At 42.7% G+C, this 23,032-nt stretch overlaps 1 protein-coding gene across 3 annotated transcripts in view; it reads right to left on the reverse strand.

Annotated features, from left to right (window-relative positions):
• Positions 1 to 335: 335 nt before the first annotated feature.
• Positions 336 to 23,032, reverse strand: part of llgl1 (LLGL scribble cell polarity complex component 1) — a 74,356-nt gene continuing 51,659 nt past the window's right edge. For 2 of the 3 annotated variants that reach the window (XM_015360528.2, XM_015360527.2), the window contains exons 13-24: positions 21,193 to 21,297; positions 20,582 to 20,874; positions 19,986 to 20,139; positions 18,907 to 19,060; positions 17,104 to 17,387; positions 15,912 to 16,176; positions 15,063 to 15,177; positions 12,767 to 12,852; positions 11,121 to 11,171; positions 8,800 to 8,923; positions 5,440 to 5,519; positions 336 to 2,514 (exon numbers count right to left, since the gene is read on the reverse strand). In XM_015360528.2, coding sequence (XP_015216014.1) covers positions 5,441 to 5,519; positions 8,800 to 8,923; positions 11,121 to 11,171; positions 12,767 to 12,852; positions 15,063 to 15,177; positions 15,912 to 16,176; positions 17,104 to 17,387; positions 18,907 to 19,060; positions 19,986 to 20,139; positions 20,582 to 20,874; positions 21,193 to 21,297 — 1,710 coding nt within the window. In that variant the 3' untranslated portion in view covers positions 336 to 2,514; position 5,440. The remainder of the gene's footprint in view (positions 2,515 to 5,439; positions 5,520 to 8,799; positions 8,924 to 11,120; positions 11,172 to 12,766; positions 12,853 to 15,062; positions 15,178 to 15,911; positions 16,177 to 17,103; positions 17,388 to 18,906; positions 19,061 to 19,985; positions 20,140 to 20,581; positions 20,875 to 21,192; positions 21,298 to 23,032) is intronic. The other variant, XM_006637129.3, reaches the window with a different exon arrangement.

The raw sequence follows: 23,032 nt of genomic DNA on the forward strand, positions 1-23,032 counted from the left end.
TTAAATAACCGTTTCATTTTCATAACCTTGAGCAACTTTGGTCTTCTCCAGAAATTAACAAATTCCATAAATACACTTTTATTGTTAAGTAGGGAGCTGAATCAGCATGCGTAGGCTGCAAAGGATTATTCCATGCTGAAAAGCAGAAAAGAAACGTTTTGGCTGTGGAGCCTTCTTCAGGAGTCAATGCTAATGGAGACTAATGCATTCTACCATTTTCTCCCTCAAACAACAGATAACACTTGGATTTTAGACGCAAAAGTAAATCTCAATTCCCAGCAGTGCATTTATAGTTTGACTGGTGTTAACAATGTAGGGGGAAAAAAAACAACCAATTTCAATATTAGGCAGTAAATGCTTTATTAACATTAAAACCAAATCTGTTCAATTACTAAATCAAAGTAAGTAACAGGTACATTCTACTGAAAGGAAAAACAAACAAACTGTAGTCTTATAACAAAAAAAAATGAACAAAGTTTCACAGGATAGGTGCCACCTTAATATAAAATGCAAGAAGTCCATTTCTTCTAATGAAAGAAACATACACAAGTTATATAGATATAAAACCTGTACTTTGAAGGGGACTCCATCAGGGAAGGACTAAGTGGTTCTAAGAACAGAAAAAATTATATTTTTGATGGCACCTTCTAACCAAGACCAATCACACTCCCCTTTCCAGCTCATTTCATTAAAGTGAACATTTGCTCCCTTGAGGTCTACCCATAGCACATATACAGTAAGAGTGATGGAAATATTTTTAGCCGTTAGCTTTTTAAAAATGTCATTTGAGCACCCTACATTAAAATGAATTTCTCAAGAAGGATTCATCTGCCATGGAGCACGGAGACTTGTAATGGAACGGATCCATCTGTGCTCTTTCTAGAATGTTCTACAGTTGGGTCAACTAGGTATGAGGTCCTCACCTCTTAAGTTTCCCCACTGTCGTGACCTTCACTAATATTAACCGATCTTCTAATAAAAGGATAAAAAACTCATGAATCTCAACAAAGCTAACAAGGAGGGCTTTACTTGAAAAAGACAGGTGTCTTGATGAAAATCTCAACAGCTCACGTACTCTGACTCCTTTTGGAACAAATGAGACCCCATTGACCATGTGTCCTTATTTTCTCACAGGTTTGCATCACCAGGCACAACACAGTGTAAAAAAACAGTGATCTACACACCAGTACCTTTAAAACATTCTTTAAATACAAATCATAAATGATTAGTTTTTTTCCATAATGTGTTAATACTGCCAAAGAATTAAAAAAAGATACACATACATTTATATTAAAACTGAATATTGTCTTTTAAAGTGACTATAGCTCCACTAGTTGATTAAAGATGCACCAACTGTAAGTGTTCATTGACCATTCACTTAAAAAATAGGTTAAAAAACGTTACTCTTCCAAAAGGTTTGGTGTTCAGGTCATGCGCCTTGCTTTCGTTTGTTGGTTCACAGTTCACTGGCAGAAACAAATTCAACCATTCTTAGTGTGCTTTGATGACAAGGCAATGGGGTTGAATACAAGACAGCTAAATATGACTTTACACAAAAACTATGATTAGTGTACATAAAAGGTTTAGTAATGCAACCCTAGGGATAGGGAAAGGTCAAATGTTGGTCATTTATAAGACCTGGAATACTTATATCTGGTCCTTTTCATGAAAGTTTTTCAAAAGAAAACAAAGAACTGAACACCCCAATAGTCCATCGGTTGTTAAATGGCTCCACTCAAAACATCATTCAGCTGTCTAAAAACCCACAGGGTCCAAAAGAGACATTTTACAAAAACTGCAAAAGTTGCGCCAAAGGAAACTGAAGGAGAGGAAGCTGCTCAGTGAGAAATGACTAAACGCAAAGACAACATGAACTTTAGGAGTTGATCCTACAACCCCCCCCCCCCGGGTGACAAGTCTGTGGAGGACAGACAGGTACGTCGATAGCAACAGCCTTGTCAAACACCGGATCTTGCAGCGATAAAAACAAAAAAAATTAGCTTCTTCCGCTGCCGCGACAGTCCATACCCTCTCGGGGTGCTGTGGTCCTTCAGTAGGTTTGGGGGTTACCGAGGCTCTGCGGACAGGAACTTTGGGGGGAGGGACTGGTAGAGCACAGCTTCCCAACACCCGTTTCTGAAGCAGAGCCGCCCAAACTACGACACGAGAAAGCCGTCCTTGGCAACAAGCTTACTTGCTCTCGCTACGACGAAGGCCGGAATCGTGTTTAGTGAGGAGGGAGCCCGTTAAGTGGAGACGAGTAGAGAGGAAAAGGGGCTGGAACGAGTTCCTGCCGTGGCCATTGTAGAAGAAAAATATGAACAGGAAACCGCAGGAAACTCACTGTCTTTTGGCACAGAAGAGGAGTTTCAGCCTCGACATCGGGTAACGAAACACTGTAGAAAGCAGGAATTCTGGTCCAGCTTCAGAGGACTATTATTAGTTCATATTCAATCAAGTTCCCCACAGTTTCATCAGGTCATCTTCACTGCACTCTCACATTGCCAGCAGTCCCTTGTAAACAAAAGACAAGGCAGAAATGTCATTAAACACTTGTTTCCAGGAGGACTGCTTACTTGGAATTGCATTTTGGTCCATTATTCCATCGCCGTCTGGAAGCCCGAGTTTCATATTCCATCCCACGAAGCACTAGACAAGGCCAATGGCATTAGTGTGTCTGTTGGTATAATAAAATGCAGTGCAATTTCAAATCTAAATCACGAAGCAATAAAATAAGAATTGACCACTTAAACGTCATACCTCACGGCCATGGAATTATTAGAACAGTTACAGTGGACATTCTTTAAAAGAAACAAGAGGGAAATCATCATTAGTATAAATTTTTGTATGTTCTTTCAAACTATGAGGAACCGAAAAGACGTCGTGCTGCTCAGGCGAGAGACCGCGAGGGGGCGCCAAAACGTTCTTTGGTTACAAATGAAAACAGCGTGCTAGAATAAGATTAAAAAAGTTAACTAACCAGATTTAGACCCGTAGCTGTTAAATACACAAACGAATTCCTTTCAAACAACATATATATCCTATCGATGTGACACATAACATTTATATACATATTAATTTCCTAAAACAGCAGCTTTCATACTTTGTCAGAGACTCAGAAATAAAGCCAAAGGCTTCCAGAAGCTTCCTCCAACAAGTACCAGCTGTTCCACACAATTCAAACACAAGACAAATGGGGACAGGAAACAAAAGAGGGGGCGAAAAAAACAAATGAAGGGCGAGGAGAGAGGAAGAGGAGTCCTCACAGACAGGGTCACACGCACACAACTTTTGGCGGAGCTGATAAAGGATAGGATAACCGCTGCGTTTCTAATCGCTTACAGCTTCAGTCCAGTTTAAAAAAAAAAGATGGGCAAAACAACCTTTTTTATTTTTTCCCCCCCAAAATGTAATGTGGCTGAATAGTTATCATTCAAATATTTCAACACATTAAAAAACTCAAGAATGAAGAACAAGTTTGCTTGCCCTTGCTCTCAGTGTGGAATTCAATTTTACGAGTTCCAAAAGCACACCTGCTGGTTAGGTGGTCATATTGGGAAGTTAAAACTGTGGTTTTAACTGTAACCATCACCCACATATGAGCAGTTTTGTACTGTCCCTCCTGGGTGAAGGGGAAACTTCCTACCTGACAAAAATATTTAAGTTTTGACAGAAAAGAAAATGCTGAAAGCACAGGAATGTAGTTCCTTTTTTACAAGCTTTCAGAGATGAAATAAACACGCCTCCGTGCCCAGACAGCTCTGAAAGATGGCACCTCTTTCCTAGGGAAAAACGGTGCTATTGTGAGCCCAGTGCTTGGGCAAGGAGGACATGAGCGAAACCAGCCAGTGTGAAACTCTTGTGCCTTGAAATCCGTGTTCTCTGCCAAAACCGGCTCGTCAAGTACCCCATTCATTAAAAATATCCACTCCAGTGGGCATCTTCCTGTGCTACGTGGATTCAGAACAACAACAACAAAAAAGTAGGGTTAATGCCCACATTCATGGAAGGTTTTTTTTCCCTTGAGAATCAGCAGTCTCCCAACCCTTCTGTGTTTCTCCACCAAGTAGAGCTTATTTTAGTGTGGATGACCCATACTGATGCAACAAGCCAAACATTGGGATCAGCAAATATATATAACGGACTGCAGCTTTCATACGAGTGTGGTTTACATTTCATAAATCCCAGGTTTTGCAACTTGGGACAAGGGTCTGACGAAGCACAATAAGACATCCACAGTTTTTCCCAGGAAAACAATTACTGCTCTTGCATTTTTATTGGGATTCAGAACCAGTCCAGAGTTTATATCCAGAAGACAGTGACCTCTTAACTGTGCGCAGAACTAGAAAACTCCAACTGCACTCCACTCTCCCAAGACAAACTTAAAACTGGCAGCTGTACAAGTGCTGGAATAGTAGAACTTTGGATGAAACGCATAAAGCATGAGAAATAAAAGGAGAAGTTCAACTTTGACAACACAGGATCAGAGATCAATGGGTATGGGCTCAGTATGTACAGAGATTGTACAAACACTTTAAAAACACACACTGTACTCTTAATGTCCCCAAATAGAAAAAGAGGGGGGTACAATTTTAACAATGTTTCCACTGTGGAGCCTTCTTCAGGCATGCTCCATAGCTTAAACGTTGTGTTTGTCTTCTCTCTTCAGTATGGAATAGACCTTTACTTGTTCCTTTGCAGCCTACGCATGCCGACTTCAAATTTTTAACAATGCTCTCCATTTTTTTTTAAAAAGCTTATATGTCCAAGTGTTGACGATATCAGACGTTTGAGTTTTAATATGAATTTAGAGGAAAATCATACTGGCAACCAAGAGAAACTGTTCTGAGGTTCAATACCATTAATCTGCCCAAGCCCATTTTTAGGGAGTGCCAGTTCAGCGTCATAGTTGCTAAATGACAAAGACAGAGCTGGGAGAAGGAAATGGACACAACAGGATTAATGGGAAGAACATCTCAAGCAGCATTTAAAGAGGAGTCTTTCTCCAGATTATAAATGAAAGGGTGAGAAGGGGAGCACATGGGGCATTAACCCACACCCCAAAATGACATGAGAAAGCAAAAACTGTATACTCCGAGGTCAGTTTTAATTCTTATCGCGTAATCAAAGGGGCTGTTTTATTCAGGCAACTGCCCTCGCCCATACCTCAGTCAGTACTGCCTGGACCCAAGCCTACATAATCGGGGAAGAAGAACAGGGATCTGAGACGGATCAGGAGTGCTTTCAGAACCGGAGCACTCAGTGGGATCCTGCACTGTTATTCTATTTCTGCCAGGGCCACCGGGGAACAACCCCCCCCCCCCCCGTCAGTCAGAGCAGCTATATCCTAGAGCGAGCTGACGGGAGGGTGCCGGCGTGCAACTGGGCTCGGAGCAGACAGCAGGGAGCAGTGCAATAGCGGTGAAGCCGAGCGCTCACCTCACTTGATCAGGATCTCCGGGGACCGGGCATCGTCATCGGAAATATTCTTCAAGTTCTTTTCCGCTTCCTCTGCCGACCTTTGCAAGAGAAAGAGCCACCGACGTCACACGGGGATCTGCGCTTCATAGTTCAGTGACATTTCCAGAGGCCGTCCTGTTCTTTTAATGCGAGGTTTGGATTTCTCTGCCAACACCGAATGAAGGCTTTGTCACACTGACTCCCGGAGCCTCTCAATTTCACTGCTCTGACTCCAAAAGCAGTTTCTGTTCTATCCCCCAGTTTACACTTGGGCATGATTCACTAGTGCCTAGTGTCAAACTTTAATCATTAAAGTACAAATAGGATCATTAAGCAAGGTGGTGGGGAATCTGGGGTTTTAAACTAGTAAAATAAATGTCCCTCCTTATCAAAAGTCTGTTGAAGACTTTCCCAAGACTTCAGCTACACAAACGTATAACTTTTTTTTGGAAGGTGTATTCAAGGCCACCCATAAATTTAAATGCCCTGCGTATTACGGCATTCAAGAGCATTTTGAATTTAGTCTTCGCTCCTGCTCTTTATAATCTTACCAGACAAGAGATTTTAACGTCTGATGTTATGGATGCATTGCTAAATCCACTTACTGAGATGAATACATCTTTCTCTAAGCTGCTGCATGTCAAACTCCAGCAGTAGTGCTGTGCCAGTGATGAGCACAACAGCAATTAAGGTTTTGCTGGAAATGTCAGGTCCCGTATTCTGAAGTGACATCACAAATGTTTAAAATAGTGCTTGAGACAAGTGAATTTTAAAAAGTGTGTGAACAGAACAGGGATGATTTTTCTAGGCAGCCATTACTGTATATGCTGTAAATCATGCAGTACACCAAAAGAAAACATCACTATAATAATTAAGGAAGAGCACTGTTTGCTTATGGGGTCACTTTCATGGTAATGTTATTAGAGTCTCCAAAATATACTCTCAGTTTCCAGTTTCAAAGTTACTAAGGCATGCGGTTTTGAATTTATGTAGCTGTTTTTGAAGGGTTCAGAAGTGAGATCCCTTTTTTCTGAAACACAGTATGAAGCATTTTGGCTATGTACATTAGAATAATTTCTGAGCTGTTACTAGAATTTAAAGCTAGCAAACTGAGTACATACAGTACACACATTTCCAAATGACATTCAGCACCATGAGAATCTTATCCACACATGAAAAATTCACAATGCTGGATTGCCACTGAAATACCCCCTCCAACAACCAAATTATAATATTGCAATCAAAGTTTAACTAGCGACAAGATTAAATCATAATTACTTCACACAAGCAGCTTTTTATAATCTTTTAATGAAGATGGCAGACTTCATTAACTGTTGGGGAGTGAAGCATTCTCCCACCCAATGCAAAAATACTGAGCTAACACTGTCCCCAACACAGGAAGGCTCCAAGATGCTAATTCAAATGATCTATTATTCTATGCTTCCCACTTCACTGACCTAGATTTTAGCTTTAATGAAGACCACAGGCTTTCTTTTGATGCGGAAAGTATCTGGCAAGCCCCCTGGATCCGAAAAGGAACAGAGAGGGAACTCGAAGTGCCTAAAGCAGTAATCTGGAGGCCCTAGTTGAACCCCAGCACACACTAATGCAAACTCTTCTCCATCTAGTTACCGTTTCAACAACTGCAAACGCAGAGCAACAGCATCTCTTTAAAAGAAATACCCTGAGTCATGCCACACTTCCCTGCCTCATCAGTCACTGCCACAATGAACACACAAATTAATTCATGCTCCATTTGGCCCCAGTACCGCTGCACTATCTGCAGTACTGCAGTTATTTATGTAGCGAAATTCATAGTGTCATTATTTTTTTCTTTACCTCCCAAAAACTATTTTCTTAATCAGTGCAGACAATAAGTTTGGACAGCATGCTTTTTCCCCCCGTGTCAAGAGATTTTATAAAACCAGCGTCATTCGTGCCCATGTGGATATTCCAATTGCAATCATTTTGGCATTAAAGTGAATGTTATCGTTTCACAGCCTATTAATTTCACAACATCAAAAGCTTGTCACATCTGGGGACAAACTAAATTTATTAAGGTGAACAGACAATCGTGCGTGTGCTTTGTGCAAAGGAGGATATTGCTTTGAAGCTCAGGCTGTGAAATGTGCACACACCTCATTTATCATCCAGCGCCTGTCCCTGACAGTGCTGACCCACTCTACCCTGTGCTGGTCCTGTTGCATCTTATCTCTCGGATGCCCAGGCAGGATTTATACACTATCTGCTCTGGGAACCAGCCAGACAGGGGAGTCACAGGAGGCCAAAGACAGAAATATATCTGTAACTTGTCCATACATAACAGCCCTTTGAGGATATCCAACTACAGACTATTTTCTGTTAGCCTATATATATATACACACATTTTACTCCAAATGTATGTCTCTAAATACAGAGCATCATAAGGAACACCTTATAATTTATGCTTGTATGTTTTTAGAAAAAGAAAGCATACAGATATATATAAACGGTTTTGGTGTCATTTTGATTTGCTCATTAATAAAGATTGAAAGTGTTGCGATTTTGACTTATTTCAGCATTAAATTGCTATTGAGAGCCAATTGGGCACAGATAAGGTTATTTAATTTGTTGAATGTTAAAGTTGGTGAAAATCAAGGAAAACAGAAAAGAACCATCTGTCTCCCATAGCCTTTAACCCCATTAATTACTAATTACCAAATGGGTTGGATGGACTGAATGGCCTCTTTGCTTGTAGTATAAAAATGTACCTTTGGGCAGAGTCTAGAAACCAGTCCAGTCTCAAACATGCTTTATTAGACACGGGCAGGAATCTCCCACCCTTGCTAGGCATTTCAGTCAGACAATCCTTCAGCAGCAGGCCAGACAGATGCGATGCGTTACGAAGATTGAGGGAGAGGACCAAGCACTTGCGACAGAAAGAACTGTCATTTTCCAGGTAACTTTGTGAAACCATTGCAGTTACAAGCGATAGGTGGTTTTTCAGATGCTTAGTGTCTCAGAATTCCAATTAATTTCTGCTCAGTTGCATTGTCTCTGCTACTAAAAGGCTAGATGATCTCGTTTGGGTCTTATCTAGAGAATGGTCTCTCCTACAACAGGCTAATAGGTAGCTGGCATCACAACAGATCGTACTCAGCAGTAACTGAGGTACACCACCTCAGAGACATCTGAACGACTGCCACCTTCTCCAGCCATTAAAACAGTAAGAGTATTCCTTGCACTGTTATAGAGAAAAGGAGGTAAGGAGTGTTAACTGCTTAAGGGACCGCCATTGTAAAAATAAGCACACCTTCTGAAAGTTTTGTTTTGAAAACGATAAGACTTAGAAGGCCTTACACTAGGAAGTCTTTGACGTCCTCCACTGTGATGTCTCCGGTGGTGTCGAGTGTGATGTCGGCGCTGCTGTTGGGCGAGTCCAGGGCCGGCGAGGACAGAGCTGCCTGGATCTCTTCTAGAACTCCTGAGAACAGAGAGAAGGAGCAGGAGTGGACACGCAGATGGACAGGGAGGCCCTGTGGAAAGCAGGCTACACAGCACGGCACTAGCAACCACTTATGAGGGGCTAAAGGTAAAAGAGATTGACCTTCTGAAGTACTGTAGAACATACCCACATTTACACTCCTCCACAGTACTGTTCTCTCCTTCAAAACAAACTACAGAATTCATCCACCATTCCACCGAGTCTGGTTTTCATTTAGACACAATTATAAGGAAAACAATGTGGAAATTAGTGCCAATTTCAGTAGGCCAAACTCCGCTTGGCTTTAACCCATCCATGGTGTTCAACAAAAAACTTACGATATACTACATAAAAATAAAAGGAGGTTGCTAACAACAATAGAAACGTTCACAGGATGACTCAAGACAGGGTATCACAGTTGAGCCCAGCTGAGGAGATAATCGATCACGATCACAGTCCCGAGCTCTATCAGAACTGAAAGGTCACATTGTGGGGCAGTATGGGAACCAGCATGTTCACTGCACAAGACTTCCTAAAAGTACGCTGGAATTATAGAATTCCCACTTCAATCTTCACATGCACAGGCTATAACCTTTCAGCTTCTAAAGTATAATTTACCAGACATCTCGTTGTTCCTGCACAGTTCCCAAAGGCAGGGATACTAGATGCACTAATTTAAGGAGATCCATTTTTATGGACACAGTCACAGTATTTTGAGAAGTGACTGACTTCCAATAAAGTAACATGCAAAAATGGAAAACAGATTGGCCCGCAAAATGGTTAAATTTACTTTCAAATTGGAATTCATTTTAATCTAACACCTAACCTGTCAATGCACATAGTCTTCTTTCTTACTATAACGTTTAAATCCTTTTGGAATTCTAAACATGCATCTCTATGGGTAGCCTAGGGCGACAGGTGATTTTGCTTTCACTAAGGATGCAAATCAATTATTCCTGAGCTGCCTTGTTTTTAAATTAGATTGCAAACAAAATCTTAACAGGATTCACTGCAGACATGTTAATTGTGGATTAATTCTGTTCTTTTAAACAATTACATTTAACCGTGAAAGAAAATTAGCGTGAGCTCTTCATCAACCAATCGTATGTTTTTGGAGGAGCTAACTGATCCAAGTAGGGTGTTTCAAAACCAGAAGTACATGGGTATCTGGTATGCAAAATTATATAGTAGCTGAATTACATTTACTTCACGCAGCTATGAATCTGATATCTTAATGAACAGGCACTTCTGATACATGAAATTCACAACACTAAGCACGGCTAGACGCCACACCTTGATTTGGAAGCAGTGTGTGTGGATGGAGTAGGGAGGGAGATGTGTGAAACTCTATACTTGACCGAACACTCCTGCCTGCTCTCGGGATGCACTGTAATTGAACATCTTGAGGACGATGCGGTCATTCAACAGGAGGAAGTGAACGAATTCGGGTATCACAACAAACATGAATCAGATTCTCATGAATCGGCACGACATCCAGACCCACATTGCTGCTCTCTAGGATCTTAGTGCTGTTACTCGCCTTGGGTTTCTGCTAATAATTCAAATCCACTTCTGGCATCCCCCACTGCTTAAGGAACTTCCACTTCACCACAATACACCAAGATGGCAGCAAGGTGTAGGGAAAATAAGAATGTCCTTAGATTTGTACTTCTGCCTTGTTCTTGATCAGGGATGCTCTTCAACTAGACGTTTCCAAGCAAAACAAGGATCCAAAACAAAATCCCAATGAATCCCAAATGTAGTCTTAAAATTGCCCGAGTTAACACTGCCAGAACCAGACTGCAATCCAAAAACGAGATACCAAACGAATAGTTGTGGAGGTGGGGTGTCTTTAACCTGAATTCTACATACAGTATACAGTGTAGAGGTTTACATTTCAGAAGAACGGGGTTAACACTCTACCCTAAAAAAAAAACAGTGGGATAAAGAATGTTCTTCACACCTGTTGGGTCTTTATATAGTTCTTTTCAGAGGCTTGAGAAGCACAAGTTTTTAGTTTACTGCGCTGTGCGTTTGGGTAGCAGGAATGTTAACAGCCATACATAGAGTCTGAAGCCCAAGAGAGCAGACAATGTCGTCAAGAGGTGCCAATGGCCTCCAAAACAAGAACATGATTTGAGACACGGCTGCTGAGATGGAGTGGTGACTCAGTGGCTTTTGGGCCGTGAATACATACTAGAGTCTGTCAGCAGGGCGTTTTCCATTACCCTCCTCCTCGCCCTTCCGCCTGGAACAAAAAAGTTTAGATATACAGCCCCAACTGCTTCGGCCAAGTCTGTCCAGCTCCTTTTGCCCCCCGCCAAGCGCAACTGTCCCCTTTCAAGTAGACTCATAAATAGTTAAACACTGAACAGAGCTCTGCTGCCTCACTCACACACACAGATGATATGCAATCCATGGAAGTCAAGTTTCAGTACGTTCACAAGATATGTAGTCCCTAATGGGCTTGATAAATCAGGAAAAGCAGGTTTAACAGGTGGTATAACTGGAATGGAAGTTTATTTAAAAGATTGATGGCTTTTATAAAATGGCAGTGATCAGAGAACTATTTCACCAGTACTGCTTAGAGGTTATAGTACAGCTGGAAGCACAGTAGGCACAGCAGAAAATCAAATAGACTGGATTGTGCTTTGCAAAAGCAAAGTCATAACTGGAGGCACCTTAATTTTCACATACAGCATACATTAAAGCGTTTGTTAAAGAATTAATGAATTTCCCAAAAGTCTAATTTCTCTCTCATGAATGTTTCATATTGGGTTTAATCTGGGGGACTGAGGGGATGGGTGAATTACTGAAGGGAGTCACTATGGTTACTGCAGAGTCATCAGTGTGATTTATCGGTCCTGATTAAATGCCACTCCAAGAGGGAATGTGAGCTGATTAAATCCAAGGAAGGAGACAAAAAAACAAAAATCAATAGGAGTAAGGTCCAGCCCCAGAGACTGAGGCCTTAAACATGTCAAAGAACAAATCACTCCAGTGCCACTCTGCTACTGCAGAACATACAGTGAGAGTGAAATAACACTGGAAGACCTCAAGAATCACTCCAATGGATTGTGAAGATTGCTTCAATTATTAAGCAGAGAGGATGAGAAAGAGCCCTATTAGAGCCAAGAGCCTGTTTTCATGTGGGACTTTTTGAAGCCAGTATAATACAGTTGCTTATTTCACCAATACAAACCTCAGTCGAGCCTGCGGTATGAAACACCCTCTTAAGATCTGGGAGCAGGTGATGAGATACTGTTTTTTCCATCATAAGATGCATCTCTAACAAAGGGAGCCTAAGTTTTTATAATGGAAATCCCTTCTAACTGAATCCTTACTCATTTTATACCTGGAATAAACCAAAAAAGAGGTTTATCCTATTATAAAATTAGGTAACTATGGTCCTTCTTTCAAGGGAAAGGAAAAGGAACATTTAAGCACTTATTCAGTGGATAGAGGGCACATGCTAACCAAGCATTACCTTGAGTAATGAATTGTGTATTACTGCTCACCATTCAAAAATGGACACTATATTATATTTCTGCTGTGCATTGAAACTTAATAAAGGACTGATCTGACTAGAATGAAAAGAACACTTTCTAAACTGAACTGCTCCTGACATCCTTACAAAACAGAGCGCAGCATCCAAAAACAAAATCTGACTTCCAAGACACTAAAATAGTTCGCCATCTATACAGCTCCAGCAGGATCATTTTTAAGAATACATGTGAGTGAAAAGCACAGCCAGCTTGCCTGGTATTCAGCTCAAAGTACAGGGAACTCCTGCGCAGGCTGCAAGAGACATTAACACAAGTGACCTGCAGAATGAGATCCTACCTTCTGCTTCACCCAGGGAATGGCTGTCACTTGCAGTCTGTAATTTATGAGTCCCATTGGCCTGAAGCGACCCCGTCGTGCTGTTCCTTCAATTAATGAAAAAGAAAATTCGTTTTTTACTTGTCTGGCCAGTTTTCATGCACAGCTCAGCAGGACATACTATATGATGAGACACTTTCAGTTTGGCAGCTTCAACAACTCTTTTGTGGACAAGATGCATATGTTTCATGTTGGTTTTTGATGTTTTTGCTTCCATGTTTACACAACGCAGTCCAGAAAGCATTCGGCTTGCTTCTCTGGCAAACGCAGAGTAAGCACAGTATTAACTGCCTTCTGAAGCACAATATGAGGAGTGTCAAAGAGACTGACTTTTATTTTGATAATGCACAGATTGAGAGGTCAGAAAGCTACAAGCCTGTAGGCTCATTCCACATGTTAGGCTTTCAGCATCTTCAGTAATATGGATCTCGCTCGCATACCATTTAGCTTGCACAGGCACCGAGGCACTGATACTGGCCCAGACAATGAGTGCAGGTGGAATTAAAGTATACTGGAGTCTGTGAAAGGGAGGGCACCTGTAAATTAGTGTTGAAGCTGGCACTGTGCAAATGTGTTAAGGGGTAGGGGAATAAGCCTTTGTGTTTCTTAAATTTAGAAAAAGAATTCTAAAATTTCATAGACATGCACTACTTAGAAGTGCAGTTGTCCCTCTAACTTATGGGACTTAAGAAGTAGCCATTTCTCCAGCACGCAGGCTGACACCAGCTACAACCCTGGGCTTGGAGAAATACAGTGGGTTCTGATTTCTGCTGTAGCTGAGCTCTGGAGGACCTAACTGGATCAGTCAATGGATCTCTGGTCATTGAACATGTGAAGCTGCCAATACAAAAACCTGCAGGATCGTTGCCCTCCAGAATCAGGGCCATGCTTGTTCTAGCATTATGAAAAACACAATTCCCACCCCCAGCTTCATTGCCACAGCATTGTTCTCCTCTTTTCTCCCTCCACTATGGAAAGTTTCAATATTTGAAATTCTCTCCAGGTCCAGGGGAGCCTCATGGTGTAAGCAGAGGCAGTAGGACCCTTTACAAATAGCAGCTCAATACCATATTGATTTCCCCTGCAGGGTTGCTCAGTAAACTGTATGGAATGTGCTTGCGGAGTGCACACAGAATGCACAATCTTCCACTGCACAACAGTATAAATCGTTGATATACTGTACTCACTTGAGTCTTACAGAAATGAGTTGTTTTTACAATGCAGACCAATAACAGTCATTTAATTCAAAGTAATGCAAAAGTGACTTTAAGGACAAAGAAGAGTTACTCTTTCTAATGGCATTTTAATGGCAAAACATTCTTCGGGTCCCAATACTATCCCCCATTAAGACGAGCACAGCAAGATTTCAATTTTGGGTCCAAGGGTAAAAACAATTTTGAATTTTGAAAATAAGACTGTATCCCACTGAGCTTCTCAACTCATTTAACTCATGAGGTTTCTGCTGGAGTTAAATATGTCATTAGTGAACATTTAAATCAAACTTTAGAGGTCTCGATTTAAATGAATGTGAAAGGGAAATATATCAATAGAAAACGCTGCCAGACTAGCTGCAAATATTGTTCAGGAACAACTGACCGACTGCCCAAATTACCGAAGCTTAACAAGAAAGTTACACTGACAAAATACCTGAAAAATTCTTGAGCTTTGTTCCTCAGAAGTTAAAAACTTTTAAAATGCACAATATCCAACTATGTTAATAAGGTTTGAAGGTAAAAAAAAATCAAATGTTTTATTCTACCTACTAAGAATATGCCGAGGAGGGGAGAAAAAAATACAGAGCCCAAGTGATAAAGTTCAGTCAGTGCCTCTTAACATCATTAGCAGCCGATCTGAAAGTTTAAAACTGCTATAGGTATTGCAATCGTTTAATTTAGTGCAGTAAAGCAAAACCACAACATTTTCTCTGCCTCTCCGAGTTACTCTGCAAGCAGAAGTTTATTTCGTCAGGCTTCCACCACCTGCAGTCTAATTACCCTAGACACATTAAACCTTCAGAGATTTCTGAAGCTCAATGGAAGGATTTATTAAATGTTTGGACTTGGTGTTAAAGACTCCTGGACACCATGCCTGGCTCTTACAATGTAGGACCATGAGCCAGCCAGAAACAACGTCGACCCTGCTGCCAAGTTCTGCGGAGTAAATTCCGAATCGGAACAAAGACCTGAAGCAACAGACTGGCTAATGCCAAGGCTGTCCGGCTCGGTTACCGGAACAGCGCTTTATTCTGCCCAGTTACCCGAGAGGAGGGGAGCTGTGTGGCCTGTCCAGCTCCACGCTGCACACGGGCTCGGTGATGACGCGTGCCGACAGGGAGAAGCGCTCAAACTCGGAGGGCGAGATCAAGTAGAAACCTTAAGAACCGCAGAGGGAGAAAGAGAGAAAAAATTAGAACACGAAAGAAAGACACCGTATTTTCCAGAAGTAACGGTCGAATTCGGCACAAACGATCCAGATGAGCTTCAAGCACAGCAAAAGAGCAGTTTGATGGCAGCTGGGTTGATTCTGACTGAAATAGTGCATGAAGGACCCAAATTTTATAGAAGTAAGAAGGGATAAATAGTGTTAAGTGGTAGAACGTCTACGTGAGTGTAAAAGTAGAGACGACAGACTTGATGCGACTCATGTTAGGTTTGACGGTTTCCCCCACAGCCAAAATAAGTCATCATCATCATCATCATCATCATTAGTGGTTATAAATTATACATGCTTTCCTATATTATGACAAATATTTCAAAATGACAGGTGGGTAGCTGCGTCAGCATGCGTAGGCTGCAAAGGAACAAGTAATAGGTTTCTTCCATGCTGAAAAAAAGAAGAAAGAACACAACGTTTCGGCCGTGGAGCCTTCTTCAGGTGTCACACCTGAAGAAGGCTCCACGGCCGAAACGTTGTGTTCTCTTTCTTCTTTTTTTCAGCATGGAATAAACCTATTACTTGTTCCTTTTCAAAATGACAGCCTGACAAACCGAGATTTGTTTTCACGTTTGACACAGGCAGGATAGAAAACGTCACAAGCCCGAACAACCCGTCTCGTCTCGCAGGGCCCCGCGTCCGGGAGCAGGGCGGTGCCGACCGGCGCGCTCACCCTGGCCCATCTTGGTGAAGACGCAGGACGCGATGCCGCTGATGTCCTCCTTGCGGATGCAGTCGTAGCGGACTTGCGGCCGCAGCGCCGGGACGCTGAACACGTGGATGTCGCCCAGGTTCGTGAGGCACGCCAGGCCGTTCTCCGAGTACTCGTCCGACGCCACGCTGCCGAAGCTGGCCAGCGCCACCTTCCGCACCCGGCAGCCTTCGTGGGCAGTCAGCTTGAACTTGGTCTTGGCACTGACTTTGGGCAGCGTGAACACCTGCAGGGCCGAGACAGTGACCACGCTTCCTTTAAACCCCCGCCTGCCTTCAACGGGTCTTCATACACGTCTGAATTGTTTCCATTCAAACACACTACATGTTTACTTGTACATCGTCTACTGTTTGTTTGTATATTGTCTTGATGCGCCGTTTGCACTTTGTGTTTTTTACACTTGTTTTACAAATCGAGAGACTTTCCGCAAGTAAGAATTCCCTTGTACCAGTACATGTACCGGTTACATATGGCAATAAAGTTCAAGTTCAGTGGAGCCTCCAGTCCAAACAGGAGGACCTTCAATCCTTCAAGTATTCAAACGGGACACGTACCATTAAAAAAGGGAGAAGAGGGCACAATTTCAGCCCATCTGATTTTTTTTTTTAAGAACTTCACATTATCTTTTACATTGAAAATGTCAAACTATACAAATTATGAAGATTAGGTAAAAATGTACATCAATACCACACATTTTGACGTCTGACTAACTAGCAAGCCATAAGCACAAAACCCAGTTCACTGACAAATTACCTTATTATTTATAATAAGGTATAAGAATCCTACCCAGAACAGACCAGTTGAACTCTTTTTATTGTAATATTAAATGGGTTTTCAAGCGCTCTTTCAAAATGATTCTTACTCCCTCCCTCGTGCAGTATGGTCTTTTTTGCTCATCTAAATTATAAGTGGAGAAACACCCCAATAAATAAGGAAATAAAGAAAACTGCATACCAAGGAAATCAATGGCACTGTATGGGGATTGAGGCTGGGTTGCTGAAAGTGAAGTGGTGGAATTCAATAGGTTTTGGGGATCCCAGCCCCACACTGTGGGAAATCCGAGTCAGCGATGTTGTGAAGGGAAGTATAAACAGGGGGTCCACACTAAACTGAGGAAGGAGTGCGAGACGGGGGGTCAAGCCCGTGCAGTCACCTTGAACTGCTCCTCGGAGGCGATGAGGACGGAGTGACTGCCCTGCATGTCGGGGGCCTTGGCCAGGTCCCGCGACACCTCGTAGGGCTCGGGCAGGGGGTTCCCCTGGCCGTCCAGCACCGCGATGGACACCACGGGCGCCCGGTGCATCAGCTGGATCTCCTTGCCCAGCACGGCCTCCACGCTCTGCTCCGAGAACCGGTCCTGGGAGGGCACCTCCAGCGCGTAGGCGTACACCGAGCCCGAATTGGTGCCGGCCCACATCGTCGGCCCATGGTGCGTGCCTTTCGGGGACAGACGGGACAAGGCGTTGTTTAAAAAAAAAACACACACAATGATTAGTAAACAATTTACTGGGACCTCCTCAGATACACACTTGTTCCAAGTGAATTTGTATATGAGGAGCTCATGAACGCTTTCTCCTCAATTAAAGCCTTGTGGATTATCCTACCACAGAACATGTGGTCCTCCACTACTTAACTAAAGCCAGAACTAGTTTGTAAAAACTCCCAAGCTGAATACTTACACGGAAAGTTTGTCTGTGTTTTAATTCCGTTGCCTACAGACCCTGAAGATGAGTAGGGTGTTTTCCAGAACATACGTCCTGAAAAGACCTAATTTCTCCTCAACGAAAGTTAGACCCCATTGATGTCCAAGCACCACAGCTCCTGCATTCAGAATAGTGTGCTGTATAGCGTGTGCTCTGTTATCCTGCTGAATTGGACAATATGCGGAGTTTGTTGGCAGCTCAAGGCTACACAGCTGTTCCAAGTAATACTACATCGACAGGAGACCATAGAGCCTGCCCAAAATGCTGGCTGTTTATTTAAAAAGAATTACTCACCAAGGCCTGAACCCTCCCACACAACCCGCTACAGCAACGACAAAGAAAATTCAATCTTAAAAAAAATTAAGTCAAACTACTACACTGGTTAACATACGTTTTTAGACAAAGTTTTCACTGCTGCTCACTTAAGGAGCAACGTTAAGTACCTGAAAATAAAAAGATGGGTTCTCATGCATGGCTTACATTAATGTTAATTTTATGTTAAATCAGAACAAGATTCCTATGGAGATATTGCTGTACTAGAAACGTATGTGTGCACCAAGCAACAAGCACACATTCCAGTAAAAAAAAAACATTTCATAGAAATGTATTACTACCATCTATAAACAACATAATATTGCTGCAATATGTGCGGTTTTTATTGGTCATAAATTAACAAGAATACCAGGCTGAGACTAAGGAATAAAACAAAGCAAATTATATAATCAAATGCCACAGTGCACTGTATCAAAGCTGTTATCCAGCTTTTCTGTCTTTTTAACCATGTTAAAATGTGGCTCACTTAATTCCTGCCAGTTCTGCATTCTAAAGCTACTTAAATATACAGTAAATAACCAACATCCGGCACACGTTATTGCATAAATGGCAAGCATCTACACCGTAAATGTAACATTAAAGAGAAAAAGGGCTAACACCTGAAAAGCAATAATTAAATGAGGAGTCTATCTTTATACAACTAAGTAGAGATCTCAGGAAACTCACCAATTACCTCGAGCAGCTTGCTAAGGACTCGAGTATTTGTAAAAGAGAAACTAAAATTAGATTTTGCCATGCTTGCTCTGGCTATTGTTTCATTGTGCTGTGTGACAAAGGAGAAGAATGAACACACCAGATACCCTCCTACCATGCAGCAGTAAGAGGAAACTAGATTGCCAACTACAGTATTTGGATGGATCTTGCAACATGGAAGCGTTCAGGAGGCGTGACATCCTGGCGGCCAGCCCAGGCAGTCTTACCATCTCTCAGGTACGTGTCAGCAAAGCACAGGCAGCGCACAACCCCCGAGAGAGAGTCGTCGGCGGAGCGCGGCTCTATTCGTCTCTGGACCGGCGCCACCTCCACGTCATGCGGTCCAGCTTGCTCTGCTAGCTGGGCATTGGCTTCCTGGACCTGAGAGACAGTCTTACGATCAGACTGGGGAGGGGGTGCTGCCGCATTCAGGGGTCTTGGGAGTCTAGAACAAGGCTTCCTGCATGAGGATGTTAACCTCTTAACATCATAATCAAGAGTGTTGCATCAATTGTCGAGGCATGTGTCATAAGTACAGCATCTCATACTTATTCTATACTTGCAGTTTACATTGTATAGCCAGCAGCCATATCACCCTGCAACTCACAACTGGCAGCCCCACTGGAGCTCAGCAGGTGGGAGCCTGGTCCGTATCTGGATGGGAGACCACCTGGGAAAAACTAAGGTTGCTGCTGGAAGAGGTGTTAGTGGGGCCAGCAGGGGGCGCTCACCCTGCGGCCTTGTCCCAGTATAGTGACGGGGACACTATACCGTAAAAAAGCTCCGTCCGTCGGATGAGACGTAAAACCGAGGTCCCAACGCTCTGTGGTCATTAAAAATCCCAGGGCGTTTCTCAAAAAGAGTAGGGGTGTTTCCCCGGTGTTCTGGCCAGATTTCCCATTGGCCTTTACCAATTATGGCCTCCTAATAATCCCCATCTCTGAACTGGCTTCATCACTCTGTTCTCCTCCCCACTGATAGTGTGTGTGGGGTGAGCATACTGGCGCACTATGGCTGCCGTCGCATCATCCAGGTGGAGGCTGCACACTGGTGGTGGTGGAGGGGAGTCCCCATTACCTGTAAAGCGCTTTGAGTGGAGTGTCCAGAAAAGTGCTACATAAGTGTAAGGAATTATTATTATACTCTTCATTTAAGGGTGTTAAAAATCCTGCCAAGCTAAAGAAGCACATAAGATGTCTCAATCTAGGGAATATCAACTGTAAATGGACCAATCAGATGAACAGAGGTTCCTGTACAGAACGAGACTGCTGGCTCCTCCTGGGGTGTGCAGCTCCAGCCTCCTCACCTTGCTGGTCGGGCTGTTAATGGCCACGCGCTTCTTCCCCGACACGCGGCTCTTGCGGATTCGCCTGAAGGACTGGCGCAGGGATTTCTTCAGGGACTTCACCCGGGACAGGGGTCCCTCCATCACCAGGGAGTCGTTGGGATGCAACGTACACCTGCAGCAAGGCAGCAGGGCTTAGATCACACCCACGATGCTTCTGGGGTGGTATATTCATTTTACAGAACCCCACGGTTTAGACACCATATTTCTGGATCTCATGCCCAGTTCCTGACCATTAAAATAAGTCCAATTCATCATCAGTTGAAAATAGTAACTTAGCCAAAGACTTCATCACAAACCTCTCACACTGACCTAAGCAAAGATAACAGTACATTTCAGCTTGAGAGGAAATTTAACCTCTTTACTAGGCACAAGGATTACTGATCAGCTGTTTCCATTACTTTTGTGAGAAACCAAATCAGTTGTGCATGGGGGTACATCCGGTAAGCAAAATATATATATATATTCCAACATGCACATACTGTAATTGGCCAAGACATAACCAATCAGCATGTACAGGCAGGCACGGAGCAGTATACCCAATGCCCATTGGTTACCTGGCCAGTACGGGGCTGCGGCGCTGGTAGTCAAAGAGCCCAAAGCCGTGGCTGGTCCCAAAGGCGATGAGGTTCCACTCCGCGTGCAGCGTTACGGCGGTGACGGCGGCCGGAGGCATGCACTGCACCAGGACGAGGGGCTGGAAGCCAGGGGGGAAGCTGATTGGCCCGTTCTTGGGGGCGAGCCGGTCGTGACCTTTCCAGGTGAAGCCCTCGCGGTCCTGGAGCAGGTCCACCGCGGCGCTGTTGATCCCGTGATCAGACTTGTCTTCATTCAGCTCCATCACCAGCACCTGAGAGGAGGGATATTCACTATAACAGTGCCTCATCTCACTGCTCAATAAACATCCGTTTCCTGCTACTACAGCTAATCTGGTTGTATGCTTTAAAAGGCACCATAAATAGTGGAAATTCTGCCCAGCATGTTTGAAATGTTCACTTTTACAGCTTAGGCAAATATAATTCACTGCAGAATAAAATTGCGTTTGTTAGGCATCAACAAGGATAATACAAAGATAGGTTTAATCACATTTCTTTTTATATTCCATAAAACCCCATGTGGGTCAATACACATTTTCTTGTATCCCAAGATGGAGACCAAGCCAGCTTACCTGGCCTGCTGTCCCAGCCACCACCAGCCTTCCGCTGTACTTACACAGCGAGATCTTCTGGATTCCCAGCCGGGGATCATCGCTGTATGGGTCAAAGCAGCCAACCTGAAACAAGAGGCTGACTGAAGACATCCATTTCTAGCCTAGAGGCCACACACAGCAAAAGCTTGCTGAGCAAGTTCAGTCGAGGAGCTGAGCAGACAGTAATAAGCAATGCTTGCTTGAGTCATCATTATCAGTGCATCTTATAATTGGAATGATCCAGTTCATGCGCTCTGCAAGTTAAAATGCAAAACCAAACGTTTCTTATTTGCTGGATCCAATCTTCAATTTAAAAGAGCTCCACCTTGTTGATTTACGAGCCTTTTCTTCCCAGCTTTCCAATACTTTAGCTAAAGTCATTCCCCATCTGTACCGCATAACTTGACCAAACCTGGAATGTCACAAGAAATGCTTGAGTCATGTTATGATCGAAATCAAGCGCCACTCAACATTACGTGACATTTTCCAGGAGTGGTCATTTGAAACCGTGTAACACATCGAACTAACTGATCCACTCAAGGAAGAAGCTGGTGTGAACTATTTACATTGATAGGCAATAATTTTTTTAATAACAGATGGTTTTATGTGAATGTACTGGAACAACTCAGGGCTAAAAAGCCATTAATGGAACTCTTACTAACCGTGATCATTCTCTAAGGTAGATGATAGTGTTGCATCAAAACAAAATCAATACTCGGCTTTAATATGCGTTTCGTTCCACACAAGCTTCCTTGATAATGGGGAGCAGTGAGTTTCCACAGAGCATGCAAGCTTGTAGCAGATAAAGATGAAGAAAAATGCTTTTGAAAACAATTTAGATTGTTTCCATCTTGTTCTGTATTGTGCTTTTATAGTAGCCCAAACAGTTGAACAAATATCCGAGTATAGTACTATATATATATACACACACACCTATGTATAGATATAGTATACCTCAGCAGAATAAGTACAGTATGTTGTGTGAAAACATAGCAGACAAATTGTCGAGATCTTCAGAAGATTAAAATCCTCAACAATCTGTTTTTAATTGCACTCAGAACAGGATGATGAGCCTGTGTGAACACTATATGCTGAGGATGCTGTGTTCCAGACTGTAGTCTTATTGCTTTTTTGCAAGGAGAAGCCTGGAAAGAGAAAGAAACTGTCTTTGGCTTATATTTTGATGAAAACTGTACTCCCTGATATGAGTGACACTTATCAGGCCATTAGGTTTACACATTTGGATATGCAGGGCTGAAAAATAAATCTGTATATTCTTGGTTTGTGAAAGCGCAAAAGGGTCAGGAAAAATCCTTAATCTGGATTAAATTCTTCATATGTCCCCTGGTTCATAGCTGAACTCTCCACAGTTCAATTGTTTTCTGGAAGAAACGTAGTCTAGCCCCAACATGGTGAAGTATTAGGCTGTTTTTACTATAACTTCACATTATCTAAAAAGGTTCCCACAGTTGGATTGGGGCAGTTAAAAAAACTTAACTCCCTTTAAGTACTTACAATGGAGCAGCAACCCTTTTCTCCTCTTAAAACCTGGTAACTGCATCACATAGCCCTCCAACTGCTGCCAATACTGAAAAAGTGGTGTATAAATACATTTATTGCTTTCCGTGCAGAATAAATCACACCTGTGATACACCAGGGTTTCCCCCACTGTAGTACTTGGGGTTCTGAATTCAGTGCGTTTTCCATCGCGACTTAAGGTATAAAGAGAGAAGGGTTATATCAATCCATTTAAGGATTAACTAGACCAATTTAACCCTCCTCCACAGCCTTAAGTCACACATTTAAAAGAGACGTAGCT

The sequence above is a fragment of the Lepisosteus oculatus genome, chromosome 19, assembly GCF_040954835.1.
Source record: "Lepisosteus oculatus isolate fLepOcu1 chromosome 19, fLepOcu1.hap2, whole genome shotgun sequence".
Lineage (NCBI taxonomy): Eukaryota > Metazoa > Chordata > Actinopteri > Semionotiformes > Lepisosteidae > Lepisosteus > Lepisosteus oculatus.